Source organism: Carcharodon carcharias, chromosome 19, assembly GCF_017639515.1.
Source record: "Carcharodon carcharias isolate sCarCar2 chromosome 19, sCarCar2.pri, whole genome shotgun sequence".
NCBI lineage: Eukaryota > Metazoa > Chordata > Chondrichthyes > Lamniformes > Lamnidae > Carcharodon > Carcharodon carcharias.
Genome location: NC_054485.1, coordinates 95601796 through 95623861, shown reverse-complemented (window position 1 = coordinate 95623861; position 22066 = coordinate 95601796). Strand labels below are relative to the sequence as shown.

The following is a 22066-nucleotide window of genomic DNA, read 5'->3' as shown; positions in this document are numbered from 1 at the left end:
GTTCCTCCAGGACCATTCGGCTCCAGACCTCATTCCAGCCTTGGTCCAAACTCTCAGGCGGCCATGGAATGGAGTCAAACTGGACACCCCACGAGAAACTGTTGCCCTCCTATAAAAGGAGTTAGATGAACGCCCATTAGGCGGTTCTGGGCGGCTGAAGGGGGAAAGCAGCCGCTCGGGAGGAAAAGCTCCGGCCTGAGCGCGAGGAACCGCCGCGCGCTGACCTCCATGCCCAAGGTCAGAGCGGGAGCGGCCCGAAAGAGAGAGAGCGGGAAGAAGCTCGGTGTGACTGGAGGATAAGACAGTGTCAGCTGGAGGTTGGGGGTGGGGAGGGGCAGTACTGAGCGCAGCATCACGTGGTGGGAAGCGCGAGAGAGAGAGAGAGAGAGAGAGGGGTGCGCGGGAAGGAGCGCGGCTCTGATTGGAGGATCAGAAAGCGTCAGCGGGGAGGGGCGGGGGCAGTACTGAGCACAGCATCACGTGGCGGGAAGCGCGCGATGGGGAGGGGAGCCCGGGAAAGGCATTGAGCCCCTTTCAGGAGATATTTACCAGGTGTTCAAAAGCTTGCTCAACAGCAAGGAGCATCTTAAAGTGAGAGAGAGGATGAGAGGTGCAGGGGAAATTCCGGGGTTAGAATCAGGGCAGCTGAAGGCACAGCCGCCAATGGTGAAGAAAAGGAAACCGGGGTTTGAAGAAGATCTCAGAATTTGGAAAGCGCAGAGATCTCAGAGAGTTTGTCGCAAAGTCTCAGGTAAGGCAGCAAGAACGAAGGGGAGCAGAAAAAGAGGTGAGAGACAGCGACTGGGTAGGACTAGAACAAGGAATGTTGCACCTATTGCACGAAACATAAAAAAGGCATAAATAGGACCCATGCGGATATTCAGAGCAAGACCTTTTGTTTGGAAGAAGTGATTTGAGTTCCAGGAGAAGTAGTTCAAAGTGAGAACAAGTTCAGCCAGGTGGAGGAAGGGGTTTCTGGATCTCTCCACTTCGCCCCTGCCGCCTTAACTCTATGGCCAGAATTTTTACGTTGGCGAGTCGAGGGCGGGGCTCATTCGCCCATCGAGGGCTAAATTCTGACCTATATTTTTCCAACTTTACTGAATTGTCTGTTTGTAATTCTGATGTAGCTCAAAACTTCAATAGCCTGTGGTTTTCCTTGCGGCCGTAGCACGAGGGTCGGGGGAAGCTCTTCAAGTTTAATCCCAATAGGATGCCGTTTGACCCCCCCTCCCATTTTCCATTGGCCTGTCCCACAGCCCTGCCCCCACATCCTGTAATGTCCTTCCTCTTTACCAGGGACTGGGAGGGCTGCACTGCCTGAGACATGAATGCACAGAGCTTAAAATCCCCGAGGCGGAGTTTGAATATCTCTGGATTTTTTTTTCGATTTCCGAAACTAAATCTTATTTTCTCAAGCATTTACACAGAAACTCAAAATACACTCTGCATAACAACATTTTGGATTTCAAGCCTCCTTGTCAATGCATTAATGCTCTCGACCTCAGCCACATCATGTGGCAGCGAGTTCCACATTGTGACCAATCACCAGATGGAGAAATTCTTCCTAATATTGAGGGAAATATGGCACCCCAAAGCTTTCCTGCATCAGTTGAGGTGTCCCTGGGAAGGATCCATGAAGCACAGAGGCCTGTGATACAGGGTTACCTGGGAGGAGACACACTCGCCAGTAAATCCGCTGCTTCATCTCTCCACATTCCAGAAACAGGTGAACAAATGTATCGTTTTAGTGCCACCTGTCAGCTGTGGCTCGTTGGTAGCTTTTTACCTCTGAGTCAGAAAGTGGTGGGATCGAGTCTCACTCCAGATGCTTCGGTACAGAACTCAGTCTTGTTCTCACTCGTCTCACTTCCTCCAAATAAAAGGTGTGGCTGTGGGTACCCGCATGGGCCCCAGCTATGCCTGTCTCTTTATGGGGTATGTGGAACATTCCTTGTTCCAGTCCTACTCCAGCCCCCTCCCACAACTTTTTCTCCGGTACATCGATGATTACTTTGGTGCTGCTTCATGCTCTCGTCAGGACTTGGAAAAATGTATTAATTTTTCTTCCAATCTCCACCCCTCCATCATTTTCACGTGGTCCATCTCTGACACTTCCCTTCCATTGCTTGACCTCCCTGTCTCAATCTCTGGTGATAGACTGTCCACCAATATCCATTACAAACCCACCGACTCCCACAGCTACCTCGACTACAGCTCCTCACACCCCGCTTCCTGTAAGGACTCCATCCCATTCTCTCATTTCCTTCGCCTCTGTCGCATCTGTTCCGATGATGCTACCTTCAAAAACAGTTCCTCCGACATGTCCTCCTTCTTTCTTAACCGAGGTTTTCCACAGGGCCCTCAACCGTGTCTGGCCCATCTCCCGCGCATCCACCCTCACGCCTTCTCCTCCCTCCCAGAAACATGATAGGGTCCCCCTTGTCCTCACTTATCACCCCACCAGCCTCCGCATTCAAAGGATCATCCTCTGCCATTTCTGCCAACTCCAGCATGATGCCACCACCAAATACATCTTCCCTTCACCCCCAACCACCCCGCCCCCCCCCCCCCCCCAGCAGCATTCCGTAGGGATCGTTCCCTCCGGGACACCCTGGTCCACTCGTCCATCACCCCCTACTCCTCAACCCCTACCTCAGGCACCTCCCCATGCCCACGCAAAAGATGTAACACCTGCCCCTTCACTTCCTCTCTCCTCACCATCCAAGGGCCCAAACACTCCTTTCAAGTGAAGCAGCATTTCACTTGCATTTCCCCCAACTTAGTCTACTGCATTTGTTGCTCCCAATGCTGTCTCCTCTACATTGGAGAGACCAAATGTAAACTGGGCGACCACTTTGCAGAACACCTGCAGTCTGTCCGCAAGAAAGACCCAAACCTCCCTGTCGCTTGCCATTTTAACACTCCACCCTGCTCTCTTGCCCACATGTCTGTCTTTGGCTTGCTGCATTATTCCAGTGAAGCCCAACGCAAACTGGAGAAACAGCACCTCATCTTCCGACTTTACAGCCTTCCAGACTGAATATTGAATTCAACAACTTTAGATCTTGATCTCCCTCCTCCATCCCCACCCCCTTTCCATTTCTTCCCCCTTCCTTTTGTTTTTTTCCAATAATTTATATAGATTTTTCTTTTTCCACCTGTTTCCATTATTTTTAAATCTTGTATGCCCTGCTAGTCTTTCCAGCCAACCCTCACTAGAGCTGTACCTTGAGTGCCCTGCCATCCATTCTTAATTAGCACATTCGTTTAGATAATATCACCACCTTCAACACTTCTTTGTTACTTTGTGACATCTTTTGATTATCTGCTCCTATCACTGCTTGCTTGTCCCTACAACCACACCAACCCCCACCCTCCCCCTACTTCTCCGCCCCCCCCCCCCTCCACCTTAAACCAGATTATAATTCACCCCTCTTCTAATATTCAATCAGTTCTGTGGAAGGGTCATGAGGACTCGAAACGTCAACTCTTTTCTTCTCCGCCGATGCTGCCAGACCTGCTGAGTTTTTCCAGGTAATTCTGTTTTGGTTTTGGATTTCCAGCATCCGCAGTTTTTTGTTTTTATCTCATGTTGTCTGATGTATTTTCCAACGTGACACCAGTGACTCCCCTTCTAAAGTACTTCCTCTGCTTCAAAGCGCGTTGGGACGTCCAGCGGCTGCGAAAGGTGCAATTAAAACGCAAGATTTTCTGTTAAAAAATATAAAGGAACTTGACAGGTCGAACCCTCTAAATTCTCTGTATCTATCACTCGAAATGCTTTCTTGAAGTTATGATACTTCTTGCCTTACTGTGAGCGACTGCAATCAGTAACGCATTTCAAGGTTCTGGATCTCACAGCTTGTTTCACCAGAGGGTTTGTAATCGGCAGTGAGTCCAGACTGGAGAAAATTGCAATGGAATCTCGATCCCCCGACCTCTCTCCCTCCCTCTTTCTCTCTCTCTCTGTCCACTGTCAACATTCCCTGGAGCCCAACCCGCCCTCGACAGGGTCAATTATTCCCCTCCGTGCTTTAACTCTGCTTTTCCCCCTTTAGACTGGGCGTGTTATTTTTACTCTCCTGTGTGAAAGTCGCGAGGACATAGACCACGATGGAATAATAATTCCCTGAGAATCGCAGTGAACGTAATAACGAAAATTCTGAACTGAGGGTGCGCGGCAGCTACATCGAAACTGAAAGTGGTTTGAATCAGGAAGTGGTGAGTGTGAACATGGCTTCCAGAGAACAGGTCCAGAGTTTGACCGAGGAGACAATTTGTCCCATTTGTCTTGATTTCTTCACTGATCCCGTAACAGTGGATTGTGGACACAACTTCTGCCGCTCCTGTTTCACCCAGTGTTGGAAAAAGGAGATAAACTCCTGCCCGGAATGTAGAGAGGAATTTCCGGAAAGAAACCTCAGGGTAAATCGGGCCTTAGCGAATCTGGCGGAGAAAACTCGAAAATTAAAGCTAGATCCGAAAGAGAAGGAAAGTAAACTTCACTGTGAGGAACATCAGGAAGAGCTGAAGCTGTTTTGTGAAACTGACAAGAAATTGATCTGTGTTAGTTGTGTAGTTTCTCGGGAACACAAATCTCACAACTTCCTGCCGATTAAAGAAGCTGTTGAAATCTACAAGGTAAAAGGGGAAATATTTTCTAAGCTGATAGTTTGATCACATTTTCATTGTCTAACACTTCAATTCTGTGATTTTCTCTCCCAACCCCAGGATCAGCTGAAATCTTCCTTAGATTCTCTCACACAGAAGAAATCGGCGGTTCGAGAAACGGAACACAAACAGAGGCGGAAGATTTCCGAAATCAGGGTAAGGTCTCCCTGTGCTGATTTTCTGGGATCTCGGTTAGTTTTGCTCCCTTTATCGCGGAACATTAATTATGTTTCACATTTCATTTGGTAGGAACAGTCGAGCAGTCTGCAGAGCCACATCAAATCCGAGTTCACTAAAATGCACCAGATTCTCACTGAGAAAGAGCAGCGACTACTCAGAGATCTCAGGGAAGAAGAGGAGAAGATTCTGGAAATAACGGAGAAAAACATTCGAGAGATTGAGGAAAATTTAAATTCTATTGAGGAGAAGCTCTCAAAGTTGCAGAAACAGATGGAGCAAAAGGACGAGTTGATATTCTTGAAGGTGAGGGAATATATTGCGGGTCAGTTCATTGAGATGTCACACAGTGACAAAATAACATAACTGTGGATTAAATATAGAATTTACTGAATGAATAAAAACTGAGTTAAACAAATTTCCGTCTGTTTCATGGCAGTTCTGTGGTCTCCCTAAAATAATCGCCTTCCACATTGTCTACAAATTCCCGGGAATACCAGTAACCTCCCAAGAATGAGTTTTCCTAATTTTCACACTTGCTTTGTGATTATCTCCGTGTTGCCAAGTTTAATTTTCTCCTGGAACGCCCATTGTAATCCCGTTCCAGTTCATGTTTTGAGTGTGTGGATATGCCTGGTAAGGTGTGTGAGAGTCACTGTGTCTGTGAGCGGGACTGATGTTGAGATCCAGTTTATTTGACTCTCCACAACCTTCCTTCCAAAATGCATCACTTTACCCTTCTATCTTAAATCTAATATGCTCTGGGTCTGCTCATTTCACCAGCCACCCTGTTTATGTCCCCCTGAAATGTGTGTGCTTCTATTTACCTCATGACAAAAAGGGTGTAATTGAATTAGAGAGGGTACAGAGGAGATTTACAAGGATGTTACCAGGACTAGAAAATTGCAGCTATGAGGAAATATTGGAAAGGCTGGGGCTGTTCTCCCTGGGACAGAGGAGGCTGAGGGGAGATTTGAGATATACAGAATTGTGAGGGGCCTGATAGAGTGGTTGGGGAAGGGCCTATTTACTGACCAGAGAGGTCAGTGACAAGGGGGCACAGATTTAAAGTGCATTGAAAGATGGGAGGGAAGATGAAGGAAAATGTTTACACCCAGACGGTTGTGGGATCTGGAACTCACTGCCTGTAAGGGTAGTAGAGGCAGAAACCCTCAACTCATTTAGAAGCTGCCTGGATATTGACATCAAGTGCTGTAACCTGCAGGGCTGTGGATCAAATGATGCAAAGTGCGATGAGGCTGGGTGGCTTGTTTTTCATCTGGCACAGACAGTATGGGCCAAATGGCCTCTTTCTGTGCCGTATACTTACTATGGTTCTAAATCTGTTCCTATGCTCCTCACTGTTCGTGATTCATTTATTTCAGGAGGAAGCTTGTTGGAAGAAAAGGTAGGACATGTTTTCTGCTGAAACTCTGCACAATTTGGTAAAATAAGTCAGAAAGATTTTGTTATGAATTTCTTTTCTAGTTCCCATTGCAACATTAAAGGGTCGTTCATCGGGCGACAATAACTCTGCTTATGGTTTAAGTACTAGTCTTTTATTGTGATGACATGCTTTTTGCAGATATTAAATTAAATTTCATATAACTGGTCTACATGATTGTATTAAATTACAAGATGCTATGCAGTCCTGAAGTGCTCACTTGCAGGCTGCAGACTGCTGATAGTGTGGCTATGGCCTTCCAACTGACCCTGAGATAGCCACAGCGTCCATGTTTCCATGGTGTCGACCATCCACATCCATGCAAGTCTCCTGACCAAACTGAGACAGTCACATGTTAAAGTGGGAACGGGTTTCATTTTTATTCCAGTGTAGAACCTTGACCTGTATCCTTAACACCGACAAGACAAACCCAGCAGAGGTGGTATAAAGTTTGGAGGGAGTTGCCCTGGAAGTAATTAACATCAACTCGGGACCCATTGGAGTTTCATGGCATAGGGTAAAATATGGGCAAGGAAACATCCTGCTGATGGCCACGTACTAACCAATTCGATCCCCCCCCCACCCCCCACCTCACCTCACCCACTCCTCAGCTGATGAATCAGTACTCTTCCATGTTGAACACCACTTGGAGGAAGCACTGAGAGTGGCAAGGGTGCAGGATATAGACTGGATGGGGCACTTCAATGACCATTACCAAGAGTGACTCGTTAATGCAACTCCCTCCCTAACAGCACTGTGGGTGTACCTACACCATATGGACTGCAGCAGTTCAAGAAGGCAGCTCACCACCAACTTTTCAAGCGCACTTAGGGTTGGGCAGTAAATGCTGGCCTAGCCAGCTATGCCCAAATTTCATGAATGAATTTTTTAAAAAGTGCCACTACTGGCCAAGTTGGCTATGTCCCAAATGACATAGCGGCTAGACTGGGTATGTGGCAGGTGGTGAGGGAACCAACAAGAAGGTAAAAACACACTTGACTTCATCCTCACCAATCTGCCTACTGCTCATGGATCTGTCCATGACTGCAGCAGAAGGAGTGACCACCGCACACTCCTTGTGGAGATGAATTCCTGCCTTCGCATTGAGGATATCCTCATTCAAAACTGGGCGTCCATGAGGCGCTGTTGGCTATCAGCAGCAGCATTTTTTGACTCAGCCACACTCTGTCCCCATGGCTCGGCATATCATGCACTCGACTATTATCACCAAGCCAGGGAATTAACCCTGGTTGAATGAAGAGTGCAGGCAGGCATGCCAGGAGTAGCACTATGGATGCCTAAAAAGGAGGTGTCAACCTGGTGAAGCGACAACTCAGGGTTACTTGCATGTCAAACAGCGTAAGCAGCAATGTATAGACAGAGATAAGCGATCCCACAACCAACAGATCAGATCAAAGCTCTGCAGTCCTGCCACATCCAGCGTTGCATGGTCGTGGACAATTAATTGACTAACATAAGGAGAAGGGTCCACAAATACCCCACCCTCAATGATGGGGAGCTCAGCACATCAGTGCAAAAGATTAAGGCTGAAGTATTTGCAGCCATCTTCAGCCAGATGTGCCCAGTGGATAACCCATCTCGTCCTTCTCCAGAAGTCCACAGCATCACAGATGCCTGCCTTTAGCCAATTTGATTCACTCCACGTGATATCAAGAAATGACTGAAGGCACTGTATACTGCAAAGGCTATGGGGCTTGACAATATTCTGGCAATAGAGTTAAAGACTTGTGCTCCTGGACTTATCGCACCCCTAGCCAAGCTGTTCCAGTACAACTACAACACTGGCATCTAACCAGGAATGTGGAAAATTGCCCAGGTATATCATGTACACAAAAAGAAGGACAAATCTAACCTGGCCAAGTACTGCCCCGTCAGTCTACTCTCGCTCATCAGTGAAGTGACGAAGGGTCTTCAGCAGTGCTATCAAGCAGCACTTACTTAGCAATAATCATCTCACTGGCGCTCAGTTTGGGTTCTGCCAGGTTTGCTCAGCTGCTGACCTCATTACAATCTTGGTTCAAGCATGGACAGTGTGGCTGAACTCCAGAGGTGAGGTGAAAGTGACTGAACATTACATCATTTGACCAAGTGCGGCATCAAGGAACCCTAGCAAAACTGGAGTCAATAGTAATCAGAGGAAAACTCTCCACTGGTTGGAGTCATAACTATCACAAAAGAAGATGGTTGTGGTTGTTGGAGGTCAATCATCTCAGTTCCAGGACATCACTGCAGGAGTTCTTCAGGGCATTGTTTCATGCCCAGCCATCTTCAACTGCTTTATCGCTGACCTTCCATCATAAGGCCAGAAGTGGGGATGTTCGCTGATGACTGCACAATGTTCAGCACCATACTGAAGCACTCCATGTCCAAATGCAGCAAGAGCTAAACAATATCCAGGCTTGGGCTGACAACTGGCAAGTGACATTTTCCCCACACAAGTGCAAGGCAATGGCCATTGCCAACATGAGAGAATCTAACCATCAACCCTTGATATTCCATTGCTTGCCAATACCATTACTGAATCCCCCAACCATCAACATCCTGAGGGTTACCATTGAACCATCGAGCACAAACTGAACTTGACTAGCTATATAAATGCAATGGCAACAAGTGCAGGTCAGAGGCTAGGAATCCTGTGATGAGTAACTCAGCCTACAAGCCATATGTCAGGAGCATGATGAATACTTTCCACTTGTCTGGATGAGTGTGGCTCTGATAACATTCAAAAAGTTTGACATCATCCAGGACAAAGCAGTCCAGTTGACTGACACCCCATGCACAATCATTAACTCTCTCCACCACCAACGCACAGTGGCAGCAGTATGTACCATCTACAAGATACACTGCAGGAACTCACCATGCTTCCTTAGACAACACCTTCCAAATCCACCACTGCTACCATCTGGAAAGACATGGGCAGATGATGTGTGGGAGCACAACTATTTGGAAGCTCCCCTCCGAGCCACTCACCATCCTGACTTGAAACTCTATCATCATTCCTTCATTGCTGGGTCAAATTGCTGGAACGCCCTCCCTTACAGCACTGTGGGTGTACCTAGACCACTTGGACTGCAGGGTTTCAAAAAGGCAGCTCATGACCACCGTCTCAGGGGGCAGTTGGGAATGGGCAATAAATGCTGGGCCAGCCAACGAAGCCCACACCCCATGAATGAATGAAAAAAAAAACGCAGCAGCAGAAACGTGTTTTAAGATATAAAGCAATATTGGCACCAAGCCACAAGGAGATATTAATACCAAAGATGAGGTACGTTTTAAAACGTCTTAAATGAAGAAAGAGAAATAGAGAGGCAGAAAGGTGCAGGGAAGGAATTTCAGAGCTCAGGGCCTCGGCAGCTGAAGGTCCAGCTGCCAATGGTGGAGCGATTAAAATCAGGGATATTCAATTGGCCAGAAGTAGAGGAGCGCAGGCGTCTCGGAGAGTTGGTTTGATGTTTTCAGCCTTTGCTTTTATTCTACAAGCTTTGTTTGTAATATAGCTCGTGGACAGGCTAAATGTTTATCTTTCCTGTGATCTGTGATATACTGGCAACTAATTTGTTATCAGGCTGTGGGCCTTTTGCAGGACATGAGTGTTTCCATCCTCTGCCCTTGCATTTCCAAGTTACCTTTTGCTTAGTTATAGAGAGAAATTTCACCTTCTATCACATTTGTTCTAATATGAAAAATGCTGCAAGATATGAATGTTGGGGTATCTTCACCATTTCAGTCATGTCTATTTGCTTAAATGGGGTGAATTTATACCATCAATTCTTTAATATTTACAGGATCAGTGATGACTTTCTGAAACCCTCAGTAGCAGATGCTGCAGCCGGGTCTGTCGGAAAGTTCAAAGGACCATTACAGTACACAGCTTGGAGGGAAATGATCAATTCCATTAACCCTGGTAAAACTTTTATATTAATTCTCCTAACTATAATTCCAGTTGTGAAGGAAATAAATGGGCTCCAAAGTTCCAGGGGTGTGGGGGAAACAGGAAATCCAACGTCCCTCCAGGGAGGGGTTGTGGTAGTATGATCATCATAAGATCATAAGAAATAGGAGCAGCAGGAGGCCATTTGGCCCATTAAACCTGTTCCACCATTCGATAAGATTATGGCTCATCTAACTGTGGCTTTAACTGCCCTTTTTTGTTGTTCCCTATAGCCCTTAACTGCACTGTCGATCAAAAATCTGCCTAATTCAGCCCTGAGTCTATATAACAGCCTTGTCTCCATTGCTCTCCGTGGAACAGAATTCAAAAGACTGACATCCCTCAAAGAGAATAAATTCCATATCATCTCTGTCTTAAAAGGGAGACAGACCCATGATTTATAAACTATGTCCACTGCTTCTAGATGCCCCCACAAGAGGAATCATCCTCCCACTATCTACCCTATCAAGCTCCTCAGAATCACATATATTTCAATAAGATCACCTCTAATTTTTCTAACTTCAAGAGTATAGGCCTAAACTGTTTAACCTTTCTTCATCAGACGACTCCTTCATCCAGCAATCAACCTAGCAAACCTTCCCTGAACTGCTTGTAAGACATAAATATAACTCCCTTAAGTAAGGAAACGATAACTGTGAAGTGAAAGTCACCATGGTCCCAGAGGATCATTGGCTGTGCTCTCCTGAGAGAGAGACAACTGGTGGTGAGTTTAACCTGAAGGTCAACACACCTCAGGTGTGGGGTGAGGTTGAGAAGGCAGGACCTTCATGAATGACCTCAGCCAGTACAGGAATTGTACTGGTGCATCACTCTGCATCACAAACCAGCCGTCCAGCCAGCTGAGCTAACCGACACCCAAACTGTACTGTTACTCTCACCAATGACCTGTACAGCTATATCAAGAATTCCCCACTGTTATACTCTGTCTCCCTTTCAATTAGGGCCAACATTCCATTTGCTTCCTAATTACTTTCTGTACCTGCATGGGGAGGCACAAGGGAAGTGGAGCTAATGCGACAATCAGATCAGCCACAATCTTATTGAATGGTGGAGCAGGCTCGCGGGCCCAAATGGCCTACTCCTGCTCCTAATACTTCTATTCTTGTGCTCACCTTTGTAATTAATATATACATTCCCCTATACTCCAGCATTCTGCAACTTCTCTCCATTAAATAATATTCTATTTTTTAATTCTTACTGACAAAGCGGACTACCTCACATTTTCCCACATTATACTCCAGCTGCCAATTTTTCCCGCTTAAATCATCTATCCATATCCCTTTGCAGACAATTTTAATCCCTCCTCACAACTAGCGTTCCTACTTATTGCATCATCAGCAAATTTGGCTGCAATATAGTCAGTCCTTTTAATATGTCCTGTCTATAAACTGTAATTAGTTGAGGCCCAAGCACTGATTCTAGTCACTCCACCAGTTACAGTTTGCCAGACTGAAAATGACCCACTTATCCTGAATCTCTGTTCCTGCTCATTAACCAATCCTCTATCAATGTCATTGTATCACCCCTAACAATTATCTTCCGCAATAAACTTTTATTGACACTTTATCTAATGCCATTTGGAAATCAAAATACACGATATCTACTGGTTCCCCATTTTCCATCCTGCTTGTTCCATCATCAAGGAGTGCCAATAGATTTGTCAAACATGATTTCCCTTTCACAAAACTGTATTGACTCTGCCTGATAATGTCATGATTTCTAAATGTCCTGCTACTACTTTAAACAATGGTTTCCTGCATTTTCCTAATGACAGATATTAAACTAGCCTATGGTTCACTGATTTCTGTCTCCCTCCTTTCTTGAACAGTGGTGTTATATTCATGGCTTGCCAGTCCATTGTGACCTTTCCAGAGCCCAGAAAATTTTGGAAGATTGCAACCAGTGAATCCATTATCTCTGCAGTCACTGCCTCATAGACCCAACTATGCAAGTCATCAGGTCCAAATTTCTTGTCAGCCTTTCGTCCCATTATTTTCCTCCTACTTTTTCTCTAGTGATCTTGATTGTTTCAAATCCCTCTCTCCTTTTTCCCTTTGTTTCTCTACTATTCTTGGGATGCTTCTTGTGCCTCCTACTGTGAAGAGTACCTGTTCCATGTCTTTGCTATTTTCTGGTTTCCCATTATTTATTCTGCAATCTCACCCTCTAAGAGGCCCACACTCACTATCACTACTCTTCTTTTTTATGTATGTGTCGAAGCTTTTACTGCCTGTTTTTAGTTTTCTTGCAAGTTTCCTCTCATACTCCAATTTCTCCTTCATTTTTTTAGTCAATCTTTGCTGGATTCTAAAATTTTCCAAATTTTCTGGCCTACCACTAATCATTGCAGCATTGTGCATCTTTTATCTCAATTTGATGCCACCATTACCTTCCTAAGTCAGCCACAGATGGTGTGCTCTGTTCATTGAGCCTTTCTTTCTCAATGGAATGTATTTATGTTGAGAGTTATGAAATATCCCCTTAAATGTCTGCCACTGCTTCCCTACCAACTTGCCTTTAATCTATTTTCCCTACCTATTTTAGCCAACACTGTCTTCTAACCCTTGTAATTGCCTGCATTTAAGTTTAAGGCATGAGTTTCAGACATAATTTGGCTATCCTCAAACTGAATGTGAAATTCTATCTTATTGTGATCTCTCTTACTTAGAGGATCTTTCACCATTAGGTCATTTATTAAACCTGCCTCATTAGTTACTACCAGGTATAAAATAGCCTGTTCCCTGGTTGGTTCAGGAGCATATTGTTCAAAGAATCTGCTCCAAATACAATCTACGAACTGATCCTCCGTCTACCTTTTCCAATTTGATTCAGCCAAACTGAATGAAGATTACAACTGCCTACAGATATTGCAGTATCCTTCTTACAAGCTCCCATTATATTTTGATTTACACTCTGTCCTACAGTTTAGCTACTTTCAGGAGACATATAAACCACTAAGATAAAAGCAAAAAACTGTGGATGCTGGAAATCCAAAACAAAAATACCTGGAAAAACTGAGCAGCTCTAGCAGCATCTGCGGAGAGGAACACAGTTAACGTTTCGAGTCCGAATGACCCTTCAACAGAAGGGTCATTCGAACTCGAAACGTTAATGGCATATAAACCACTCCCATTAATGATAAAAACAAAAAAACTGCGGATGCTGGAAATCCAAAACAAAAACAGAATTACCTGGAAAAACTCAGCAGGTCTGGCAGCATCGGCGGAGAAGAAAAGAGTTGACGTTTCGAGTCCTCATGACCCTTCGACAGAACTTGAGTTCGAGTCCAAGAAAGAGTTGAAATATAAGCTGGTTTAAGGTGTGTGTGGGGGGCGGAGAGAGAGAGAGAGAGAGGTGGGGGGGGGTGTGGGTGTGGTTGTAGGGACAAACAAGCAGTGATAGAAGCAGATCATCAAAAGATGTCAACGACAAGAGTACAATAGAACACATAGGTGTTAAAGTTGGTGATATTATCTAAACGAATGTGCTAATTAAGAATGGATGGTAGGGCACTCAAGGTATAGCTCTAGTGGGGTTTTTTTTTATAATGGAAATAGGTGGGAAAAGGAAAATCTTTATAATTTATTGGAAAAAAAAGGAAGGGGGAAACAGAAAGGGGGTGGGGATGGGGGAGGGAGCTCACGACCTAAAGTTGTTGAATTCAATATTCAGTCCGGAAGGCTGTAAAGTCCCTAGTCGGAAGATGAGGTGTTGTTCCTCCAGTTTACGTTGGGCTTCACTGGAACAATGCAGCAAACCAAGGACAGACATGGGTAAGAGAGCAGGGTGGAGTGTTAAAATGGCAAGCGACAGGGAAGTTTGGGTCATTCTTGCAGACAGACCGCAGGTGTTCTGCAAAGCGGTCGCCCAGTTTACGTTTGGTCTCTCCAATGTAGAGGAGACCACATTGGGAGCAACAAATGCAGTAGACTAAGTTGGGGGAAATGCAAGTGAAATGCTGCTTCACTTGAAAGGAGTGTTTGGGTCCTTGGACGGTGAGGAGAGAGGAAGTGAAGGGGCAGGTGTTGCATCTTTTGCGTGGGCATGGGGTGGTGCCATAGGAGGGGGTTGAGGAGTAGGGGGTGATGGAGGAGTGGACCAGGCTGTCCCGGAGGGAGCGATCCCTACGGAATGCCGATAAGGGGGGGGTGAAGGGAAGATGTGTTTGGTGGTGGCATCATGCTGGAGTTGGCGGAAATGGCGGAGGATGATCCTTTGAATGCGGAGGCTGGTGGGGTGATAAGTGAGGACAAGGGGGACCCTATCATGTTTCTGGGAGGGAGGAGAAGGCGTGAGGGTGGATGCGCGGGAGATGGGCCGGACACGGTTGAGGGCCCTGTCAACGACCATGGGTGGAAAACCTCGGTTAAAGAAGAAGGAGGACATGTCAGAGGAACTGTTTTTGAATGTAGCATCATTGGAACAGATGCGACGGAAGCAAAGGAACTGAGAGAATGGGATGGAGTCCTTACAGGAAGCGGGGTGTGAGGAGCTGTAGTCGAGATAGCTGTGGGAGTCGGTGGGTTTGTAATGGATATTGGTGGACAGTCTATCACCAGAGATTGAGACAGAGAGGTCAAGGAAGGGAAGGGAAGCGTCTAGAGATGGACCACGTGAAAATGATGGAGGGGTGGAGATTGGAAGCAAAATTAATAAATTTTTCCAAGTCCCAACGAGAGCATGAAGCAGCACCGAAGTAATCATCGATGTACCGGAGAAAGAGTTGTGGAAGGGAGCCGGAGTAGGACTGCAACAAGGAATGTTCCACATACCCCATAAAGAGACAGGCATAGCTGGGGCCACACCCCCACTCCACCTCTCTCTCTCTCTCTCCCTCCGCCCCCCACACACACACCTTAAACCAGCTTATATTTCAACTCTTTCTTGGACTCAAACTCAAGTTCTGTCGAAGGATCATGAGGACTCGAAACGTCAACTCTTTTCTTCTCCGCCGATGCTGCCAGACCTGCTGAGTTTTTCCAGGTAATTCTGTTTTTGTTTTTGTTTTGGATTTCCAGCATCCGCAGTTTTTTTGTTTTTATATTTGTACAGATTACGTTCCTGATTAACAGAGCTACCCGATCTCCTTTTCCTTTCCTCCTGTCCTTCCAAAATGTCACATACCCTTGAATATTTAGGTCCCAGCTGTGGACACTCTGCAACCATATCTCTGTAAATGCCATCATTTCAATTCATCCATCTTGATACGAATTCTGTGTGCATTCTGATAAGGAGCTGTTATTTTGGTCTTTGGACAATTTTTCCCTACCCTGACCTTATTAGCTGGGATACTCTTATGTTTGTAAGCTCTATCGCTTCCTGTTACACTCTGTTTATCATCACCTGCAATGCTATCCTGCATTATTGCCTTGTCCTTTTTCTTCAGTGTTCAAAATCTCGCTGCACATGAACAATTCCTCCCCCTCCCCCACTCTTTAGGTTAAAGTCCTCTCTACAGCCCTAGTTATACAATTTGCCAGGACACTGGTTCCAGTGTAATTCAAGTGAAGGCCATTCTAATAGTTTCGCTGCCTTTTTCCCCAGTGTTGGTGCCAGTGCCCCATGAATTGAAACAAATTTTTCCAACACCTATCTTTGAGCCACACATTCAATTCTCTGATCGTATTCACTCCATGCTAATGAGCTCATGCCTCAGGCAGAGATTATTACCTTTGAATTTAGTGCCTAACTGCACACACTCTCTCAGGAGAACCACTTTCTTAGCCCTATCAATACGGGTACCCACGGGGACTATAAGAACTGGATGCTTTTCCTCCCAATCCAAGTTCCTCGCCAGCCCTGAGAGGATTACTTTGACTCTGGCACAGGACAGGCAATGCAGCCTTTGGAATACATGCATTTGCCTGAAGTGAACAGTTTCTATCCCCCTAATTAACCTGTCCCCTACTACACTCCCATTAATGATTTATTTCCCTTGATGCTTCTTATCTCCACCCAAATTGTTACAACCTTTTGATTCTCGGAAACAAAATAATTTCTCACAACTGTGCTGATTACGTTCCTGATTAACAGAGCTACCCGATCTCCTTTTCCTTTCCTCCTATCCTTCCAATTACATTCCTTTTTGAATTTGGATAGCGTCCTGCACCACTGTGCCATAGTCAGTTTGCTCATCCTCCCTGCATTCATGCTCTCGTCCACATAAAGTGCAAGGGCTTTGAATCTGTTGGACAATTGCAAGTGTTGGACTTTCTTACCTGACTTTCTTCCCTTTCCCTGACACTAAACAAATCGGAAATACCTAAGGGTGTCACTGCCTCCTGGAACAAAATGTGTTGGTAACTTTACCCCTCTCCAATGCATTGCACTGTCCAAATCACAGATTCCAGTGGATCATCTCGGAGCTGAGGTTCCTCAAGCTGCAGACACTTACTGCAGATGTGGTTGCCGTGAATCAGGCGAGTAGTCTCCGGTCCCCACCTGCTGCAACAGCAACATATCACCTGCCCATCTTTATTTCATTTTTATCTAACTGATTCGATTTCAAGTGGCTCTGGTGGGATGCAAAACAGAGGATTATAAGCATTTTATTGCTGTGTAAGTACTACTTGATGGCATTGTCAACGTCACATTCCACCACTTGCATGAAGATTGAGAGTAGACTGATGGATCAGTGATTGTCCGCATTGCATTTGTCCTGCTTTATGTGGACAGGATATACTTGGGCAATTTCCCACATTGTCAGGCAGATGCCTGTGTTGTAACTCTATTGGAACAACTTGGCTATGGGTGTCACTAATTTTGGAGTTAAAATCTTCAGTACTAACAGCTGGGATGTTGTTAGTGCTCATTGCCTTTGCTGTATCCAGTGAGTTCATCCATTACTTGTGATCATGTGGAGTCAGTTGCATCATCTGAAGACTGGCATCTGTGACATTGGTGAGGTTGGATGGAGACCAAGATGGATCATCTCGGTCATTGTTTCTCATTAAAACCTCATGTTTAATAACATTAGTGATTCAAGCAGGGAGAGACAGCCTTGGGCAGTCCTAGACCAAGCTGTGCAGATTACAGCGAAATCTACTTATACACAATTAGTCACAGACTCGTAATCTAATCTTGTCAATTCACAATCACATGCTTAAAGACGCCTTCGACCTTTGTCACTTATTTCCCATGTGTACAGACACTCGACATTGTTCTCATCCTCGCAAGACCACCATCTCTTGCTGATTGTGCAGGAGTCTGTGCCTCCTGACTTCAACAGCCACTCACTCCCTGGCCTTGTTCTTTGTTCTACTGCCTTGCCCGTCTCCTTTCTTATTCTGTCTAAAACACGTCTGCTATTCTCCCATTCTGCTTTTCTGCTTATATTTTATTTTTACTAAAAGACAATTCTAACTAAAATTGTTTAACCCTTTCAAGATGCTGGAGTAGAACTGCTCTCGGCAGGAGTAGACCATCCAGCCCTTCGAGTCCACTCTGGCATTCAATGAGACCATGGCTGATCATCTACTTCAACACCATTTTCCTGCATTATCCCCGAATCCATTGATGTTTTTAATATGTAGAAAACTATCCATCTCAGTCTTGCAGTCTTGGAATTCTCTTCCCCAGCGAGCAGTGGAGGTTGGGTCATTGAATATATTCAATCAGATCAGCCGTTATCTTGTCGAATGGTCGAGCAGGCTTGAGGGACCCAATGACCCACCCCTGCTCCTAATCATAGTGTTCTTGTAATTTAGTTTTCTTTGGTACCTTACAGGATCAGATTGTATGCAACCTGTGTGGTGACATTTTCATACCTGTTTTGCAGAAGTATTACTCCCCACCCACTCTCTCCAGCTCTCTTTCTCTCCTGCCTGTTGTTTCCTCCTCCTTTCTCTCCAACCTTATCTTTCCCACTCCCGCTCTCCTTCTCACAATCTCTCTTCCCTCTCTCATACTCTGTCTCTCCCTGCCCCACGATCTCTTTCCACACCCTGTCGCTCATGCTCTCCCCTCCTCACGCTCTCCCTCTTCTCCCCATCCTTCTCTCCACCCACACTTTCTCACTCCCCTTGTTCCCACACTCTCTCACTCACCTCTCACTCTCCCTTTCTCTTTCTCTCTTTAACTTCTGCTCTCTTTCTTACCTCTGCCCTTCCCACAATCTTTCTCTCTCCCCTTCCACACACACTCTCCCTCTTCCTGCCATGCACTCACCATCCCATCCCTGCTCCTGCTCGATCTAACATCAGTCCCTCCTGCCCTCTACCTCCATCCCCCACCCATTGTCCCTGTCTGGGCTTTTCGCTCTTTCTTCCACTGACCCAGACACTCTCTCGCCTTCCTCTCCTTTCCCCTTTCCTCATCCTTCCACTATACCTCTCCCACGCCCTCCCCTCCTCCCACCCTCTCCCTTTCCTCTTCTGTACTTTCACCCCTCCCATTCTGCTTTCGTTCCTGTCTTGCACATTCTATCCCCTTTCCTTCTCTCTCTCTCAGACCTTCACATTCTCCCTCCCACCCTTGCAAGCCCTCCCCTTCTCTCTTTTTCACTCTCCCCGATTTGTGTTCACCCACCAGTTCTTGCTCGCTCTCTCTCTCTCACACCATCACACTCTCCCTGCCGCCCTGCTCTCTCTACCCCTCCATCTCGTTCTCCCTCTATCAGCATCACACTCAAGCTGCCCCCTGCACTCTCTACCCCTCCATCTCGCTCTTCCTCTCACAACATTGCCCTTGACCCTGCCCCCTTACACTCTATACCCATCCATTTCATTCTCCCTCTCACACCATCACACTCTCCCTGCCCCCCTGCACTCTCTACCCCTCCATCTCGTTCTCCCTCTCTCACCATCACACTCGACCTGCCACCTGCACTCTCTACCCCTTCATCTCGTTCTCCCTCTCTCACCATCACACTCTCCCTGCCCCCCTGCACTCTCTATCCCTCTATCTCATTCTCCCTCTCTCACCATCACACTCGACCTGCCCCCTGCACTCTCTACCCCTCTATCTCGTTCTCCCTCTCTCACCATCACACTCTCCCTGCCCCCGCACTCTCTACCCCTCCATCTCGTTCTCCCTCTCTCACCATCACACTCTCCCTGCCGCCCTGCACTTTCTACCCCTCCATCTCGCTCTCTCACATCTACCCTCTCCCCCAGCCACCTTGCACTCTTGACCCCTTCATCTCACTTTCACCCTCGCACTCTCCCAGCCCCCCTGCATTCTCTGCCATTCCATCTCACTCTCACATCCCCACACACTTCCTGCCATTCCCCTGCTCTCTTTACTCCACCCTCTCTTTCTCACTCACTCTCCCAATCTCTGTCGTCCTGGTATCTCTCTCTCTCTCTCTCCTGCTTGCATGTAATCAAACCCTCCTGCTTTCACTCTCTGCCACCTCTTCCTCGCAATCAGTCCACTCACACTCTCCCTCTCCACGTTCCTGCTCCCTCCTCTGCTGCCATTTTCTCTCCTCAACTTCACCTCCCCGCCCCCCCTCCATCTCTTTCCAGCTCCCTCTCTCTCTTTGTCTCTCTCTCCCACTTCCTCTCCCCCTCCAGGTTCCTTCCTCACACTCTCTCCCCCTCCCCAGCCCCTCTCTCTAAATCACTGACTGTGTTATTTTAACTTTCCCCCAGCTCCAGCCTCTCTGACTCTGGATCTGAATACAGCGAATTCTCAGCTCATCCTGTCTGAGGACCGGACCAGTGTGAGACTCAGAGTCAACCCGCAGCAGCTTCCTGACACCCCGGAGAGGTTTGATTCCTGGGTCTGTGTCCTGGGATCAGAGGGATTCACATCAGGGAGACATTACTGGGAGGTGGAGGTGGGGGAGGAGACTGAGTGGTGGCTCGGGGTGGCCCGAGAGTCTGTAAACAGGAAAGGGGGAATCTGCCCGATCCCCGAGTCCGGATTGTGGGTTGTGGGGCTGGTTCCCAGAAGTGGTTATTTAGCCGCCACCTCCCCCTCACGGACCCCCCTCACTCCGAGTGTGAATCCCCGGAAGATCGGGGTTTTCCTGGACTACGAGGGTGGACAGGTGTCATTTTACAATGCGGACAACATGTCCCATCTCCACACTTTCACCCACACCTTCACTGAGAGAATCTTTCCCTTCTTCCACCCAGGATTGAATGACAGTGGTAAAACTGGGCACCGCTGAGAATCTGCGGGATTCAAGGTCACTAACAGATTCATCCCATAATTTCACACTGTCTCCCTGCCTCCTGCCAGCTGTAAACTGATGGGTGTCGCTCTCAGCCACAGGTGGAGAGAGAAGCCAGGTTAACATTCCGGATATAAACCCTGTATGGGAACTGGGAACTGAAAGATCAGCGAGGACTCTGTAGGGCTGGGGGAAAGAAGGAGGTGGAGAGAAGAAACAAATAGAAGCTCAATTGTAGAGAGGAACTTACTGGGTAGAATGAGCTGTGAACTGCAGGAACCTGGTGACCTTCCTGCCTGTAATGTTGCTCCACAGGCGGAAGGTGGTGGGACATCAGCTTGTTTGAGACGAATCAGTTCAGTGATTCTCAAACTGGGGCCCAGGGAGTCTTTCCAGGGGGGGTCCAAGAAATAATTTCTCCAAAGGGTGGGAGAGAGAGAGAAAAGCACATGAGGGAGAGGAAGTGAAGTGGGGGAAATAACGAGCTCCCCACTTTGGATAAATTCCCAGGAGTTAGTGTTAGTTCTGCATGAGCAGCTGTCAAGATTTCCACCCCCAAACCTCCCGAATTCTCTCCCTTCTTCACGGTGATGGACATTTCGGCTGTCATGGTTTTCAGCGGCGAGTCTGACATTTCCTTTCGATAGGAGGGGAGGTGGCAGTCCAGCTACTGCTGTGATATTTGTCTGTCTTGAATTTCGGCTCAGACAGTGAGCAAGTGCCGTTATCATACTTTCTGGCCTGCTGAGTATTTCTATCATTTTCTGTTTGTATTAATCTCTTATTGGCTTCTTTCTTGTAATCGCGATAAAACTGTCAGTTTGAATTTCTTCAAACTCTCACCATGTTTCAATAACACTGAGAAACTGGACTGGGTTTGTTCAGGTCTCTAAATATTGCCCAGACTGTCATATCCAAGTGGGTATTCTGTAATAAAAATGGAGAGGCGTTTGTGGTTTGTTTTACATTAAAATTGGAATGTGCTTTGAGACTGTTTGAGCATGTAAATGATGTGACACTGCTGTGAATACTGATGTGATTGTCTGTCTGCATTGAACGTGATGTGTGAACTGATCGGGTATGTATGCCATTAACAGGCAGTGTTAACCACATGGAAAGTAGTTCAGTTGCTGCACGAGAATGCTTGTCAAGGTCTTTCTCATGAACTGAAGCTCCTCCGAGTGCAACATGAAGATTTGAATATCATTGCAATTTCTGTGATGGTCTTTTTGAAATGTTCTTTAAGATATTTTAGGAATAAAGTATATCGTGCAAAACAAAATGTGGAGTCACAGTTATCATTTATCTCTGGTTTGTCTGTTCTGCCTCATGACTGTCTGTGTCAGTGAAAAAGTCCTTAAATCACTAGTATGTAGTTACCTATTTTATTAAAAACATTATTAAAGCTCTCTGTACACGTAACCTGTTCATATTGTCATTTTTATATAGAATTATAATTTACATTGAGAGTCCATGATTACCTTTGTAAATTGGTTCTTCATCCAAAAGAATCTGAAAACGAGTGAAATGTAAGCAGTTTTCTCAAAAAGGACAAGCTCATCATTAAATCTAAGAAACAGAAACAAAACATGCTGTTTGTTTCATTTTCAAATGGCTCCAGAGCCTGGATCCTTACAGCCCCCATTCCAAATTCAGCTGGATGATCTGAAGAGCTTCT

At 46.3% G+C, this 22066-nt stretch overlaps 1 protein-coding gene across 2 annotated transcripts in view; it reads left to right on the top strand.

The window, feature by feature from the left end:
* The window catches only part of LOC121291391 (zinc-binding protein A33-like), a 95649-nt gene extending 73979 nt beyond the window's left edge, over nt 1-21670 (top strand). Inside the window, exons 1-6 of one of the 2 annotated variants that reach the window (XM_041212494.1) lie at nt 4188-4644; nt 4735-4830; nt 4924-5157; nt 6237-6259; nt 10102-10220; nt 19862-21670. In XM_041212494.1, coding sequence (XP_041068428.1) covers nt 4237-4644; nt 4735-4830; nt 4924-5157; nt 6237-6259; nt 10102-10220; nt 19862-20385 — 1404 coding nt within the window. In that variant the 5' untranslated portion in view covers nt 4188-4236 and the 3' untranslated portion in view covers nt 20386-21670. Of the gene's footprint in view, nt 1-4187; nt 4645-4734; nt 4831-4923; nt 5158-6236; nt 6260-10101; nt 10221-19861 lie in introns of those variants that run through there. The other variant, XM_041212493.1, reaches the window with a different exon arrangement.
* Nucleotides 21671-22066: the final 396 nt, after the last annotated feature.